Genomic DNA, 3934 nt, shown 5'->3' with positions numbered 1-3934 from the left:
TTTCTTAATCACTTATCCCTTTAAATTTATCGTCTTTTACATATAATTCTAAATTCAATTTTAATATATTTTTCATAAAAAATGTCGATAATTAAAAATAACCTTATATAATAATTTAATTTTTTTAAAATATAATTTATATATAAATATTTATTATTTAATTATATTATAATTATATATTTTATTTATTTATTGTAGATAAATATTTATTTCTCAGAAAACGCATACTAAAATACTAATCGAAATAAATAATTAAGTACATATAAGACGTTTGATTTACAAATAAAATTAAGTTTTAATACGCATTTTAATATAATATTTATTACTAAAATTATTTGATTTAAACATAAACCTAAATCGCATTCCCATCAACTTAAAATTAATATAATATTATCAGTATCTTCTTTTTTTTTTTATCATAAACATGCTGTCCGCTCATTTGTGTGTGGATGATTTTCATCGGTAGTACATCGGAGCAGTATATTGTATAAGGCTGAAAGCATGAAACTGTACAATGTCAGATTCTAAAGCTGATATATTCTATTATCAGAAAGAAAATATGTACCATCTTTTTTAAAAGAGTAAACTAACGAACTTTACACTCTTCTTTAATTAATTAACATCTGTAATCTAATTTTCATACATGCATACCACTCTAATTAATTTTCCCTTCATGTACATTTTCATCTATTTTTGTGGAAAAATGAAAGGGGTAGATAGTGTAGGAGTACTAGTGCAGCTGTGTTGTTGAAAGGAAACCTGACTTGGTGGCGCTAGCTTTGTTGCATTTCCATGTAGAGATGCAGCCAAATGTTCTGCCAAGTTGGTGGTGTTAGCCAAGTGTGGTTGTGTGGCAGAATTTGCAATGATAGGGAAGAAAGGTGCATGAGGCATTGCTGGCATGGGTGGTATTTGGTTTGGGAAACAACCAAACATCTGAAGTCTGTTGTCTGTGATAGCAGAAAGTGATGGTGGAATAGGTAGTTGTGGTGGCCTGAATCCCATTCCTAGCTGAGGATTCATGTGATGCGCCGTGGTTGCAGCTGGTAGCATCATAAGTGGCCATAACCCATTTCCCATTGACATTATCTGCATCATTTCATTTCATATACTTAATTAACACTATGCTTTAGACTTTCATTCAAATTCCAATATTTGTAAATTAAGGCCTAGTTTAGGAAAACATATATAATTAATTTGTACAACAGAAATATTGGACTTGAAAAATTACCTGTAGCTGAAGCTTTAGGGTCTTCAGATAGTCGATGGCATCGTCTAGCATTGATGCTTTGTCCACCTAGAGACATGTGCACGACACAACTTAGAGAAAACTAACAAGTACAAGAAGCTCTAACTAGAAAAACTAGATATATTACTTAATTACAAAGTCTGAGACTATTATATATCCATATATCTTCTTGGCTAATCTATACAAATATGTAGTCGAGTTTTTTAATTTATAAGAAATTAAGAATCAACTTGACTACATCAAGTAGAGATTAGTCAGAACCATAGCAAGTAATCACATACCATATAAATAAATCTACCAATACAATTGAATTGAATACATTATTTCTTGCTGAAAACACACACACACATACCTTATTGCAATTGGGTATGAGCTCTTTCAATGTACGCATCTTCTTGTTGATTTTTTCTCTTCGCTTCTGCAAAACATCCACAACTACTTTTAGTTACAAGGAATTAATAATTAACATATATGTACAAGATCTTCATCTTTATTTATTTTTTCTAAATATATTTTTGAGGGTGTACTACTTCATGGAATCTACTTCTTTATTATCTCCTAACGTTTTCCTCACCTTTTCAGATAAGTTATGAACCACAGGGTTCCTGATTCTCCTGACTCTGTTACCATCCCTATCTTGCTTTACCATATCTTCAGGCTCTCCATCATTCTGCAACAAACAAATCCAGGGTTTCATGAGAATGATGCTAACTAACATGCACGAAGGGTTTTAAAGAAGATAAAAACATAGCCTAGGGTTCTTCGTCCAACTTACATCACTTAAATACGTTTCAGTGTCCTCATGTTTCCTGAGACCAAGGTTTGGGTCGTTGGAGGCTCCAAGCGAGCACACAGAAGAAGATGCTAGCAACGGTTCATGACACATGTTAGTATTATTATTATAAGCTTTTGCCTTGGCTCTAATAAGTGCTTCTGAAGTTGAGGTTTGGTCACAACGTAGTTGACCTTGGGATCTGTGAATTCCAAGAACACCACAGTTATGACCAACAGCTTCAGAGTGTTCATCAACCGGTGGGGTTGGCAATTTTGTGCTTCTTTCAACAGTTAAGGATGTTTGCTTTTGAAAACCATGTGATTCTTTAACTGATTGCTCAACCTTGCGGGCTTCAATGATCTCCTCCATTCTTGCTGGAGATGAATGATTGTTTGTCTGCTGGGTTGCACTGTTTCCCTGATGAGTAGTAGATTTGAGAAACACTGCAGGTATTGAAAAGTTGGAGAAGTTCACTTTTGGTGTTGGTGGTGTTTGAGTTGAATCTACTGTTCTTTGTTTCTTGAGCGGAGATGAAGGTAAGCACTGTTGTAAGTGATTATTGCCTATGCTAACGGGCTTAAGTAAGTTTGCAAATTCTTCATGAAGCTTGCTTTGGGAGGATTGACCACACGAATCTTGGCCATTGCTTTGGTGTGAAGTGCTCATGTCAGAGTCCCTTTGAGGTGGAAAGTGATCTTCAAGTGAGTATAATAATGGGTTTAACCTTGTTCTTTTGTTAATGCTGGCATCTTCATGTATTCTTTCCTCGTTTGTCTTTCGTGATCTGTTTGATGAACCTCCTCGTACAACAACCTCACCGTTTTCCCACACCAACTCAAGGAAATCATTGTCATAACTGCAAATAAAACTACCCTCTTAGATTAAAATCAATAAGCTAGGAAAAGATAACAAGGATGAAATTAATGCAATTAGTACTTACATGGAGGCTACATGGGAGGAGCTTCTTGTCATACCAGAACGGCTGGGGTCAAACATCTTCTGAATCATTTGATTGAAGGAAATTAATTAAGCTAAACAATTGAGCCTCAATTCCCTACCTTTGCTGTTAAGTTGTTTCCGGGTTCCACACACTTGAAGTATATATATATATATATATATATATATATATATATGGCAGATAATTAAATAATAGCAGTATTAATCACTTCCTAGCTCCCTTTGTGAAGCCCAATATACAACACATGTGAAGCTAGCTAACAGATTAAGTTGTGATCACGATTTGGCACTGTGCACGCACGAATTGTTGAACCTTTGATGCAAAGTAGTACTCAAATAATGGAGATGGCAGTAGTGTGGTTGTTCTTTCTTGTACGAAAGCAAAATCTTGGGGGTGTGAGGGAATGTATGGCTCTACGAATTAAGACGAATTGGGTAATAAATACTACTATATAGTCCATGTGGTCTTGGTTGGGATGGCATACAAGTCATTTCACAATTTAATTCCTAGTACTCAGCGAAATAAATTTTTCGGGAATTACCTCTCAAAGGTGTCCACAAATTTCATGAAGTTCTCTTTTGTCATTTTATATACTGGTTAGGTGTCACGCAAGAGAAAGGTGGACCAGCATCATATTCATGTCCTTCCTTTGCTAACTCTCTACATTTTTTATTCCAAATTTCCCTAATGATATGTGATATATCAAACAAATTGATTGTTTGTATTTCTCCCTGAATTTGACACACCATATTCCCACATCAAAAAGGAGATATTTAAATTTAAAACACACATTATTATTTTTTTCTCTTTTTATCAATAAAATAAAGTATTTGTTTTGTTTCTTTTCGTTTCTTTTTAAAACAAACTGAATCACGCATGCACAGACAAGTTATCTTGAATATATTCCACACGGACTGAAATAAGATGTTTTTGTTTCGTGTCCCCCCTTCTC

At 34.2% G+C, this 3934-nt stretch overlaps 1 protein-coding gene across 1 annotated transcript; it reads right to left on the bottom strand.

Annotated features, from left to right (window-relative positions):
• Positions 1-461: 461 nt before the first annotated feature.
• On the bottom strand, positions 462-3409 carry LOC114407482 (transcription factor PIF3-like). The gene is made up of 6 exons (XM_028370592.1): positions 2965-3409; positions 2025-2880; positions 1824-1919; positions 1602-1667; positions 1232-1297; positions 462-1089 (listed from the first exon to the last, which is right to left on the bottom strand). The coding sequence occupies exons 1-6, from the start codon at positions 3030-3032 to the stop codon at positions 688-690; spliced, it is 1554 nt and encodes a 517-aa protein (XP_028226393.1). The 5' UTR covers positions 3033-3409; the 3' UTR covers positions 462-687.
• Positions 3410-3934: the final 525 nt, after the last annotated feature.

Source organism: Glycine soja, chromosome 3, assembly GCF_004193775.1.
Source record: "Glycine soja cultivar W05 chromosome 3, ASM419377v2, whole genome shotgun sequence".
NCBI lineage: Eukaryota > Viridiplantae > Streptophyta > Magnoliopsida > Fabales > Fabaceae > Glycine > Glycine soja.
This window is presented reverse-complemented; position numbering and strand designations above follow the sequence as displayed.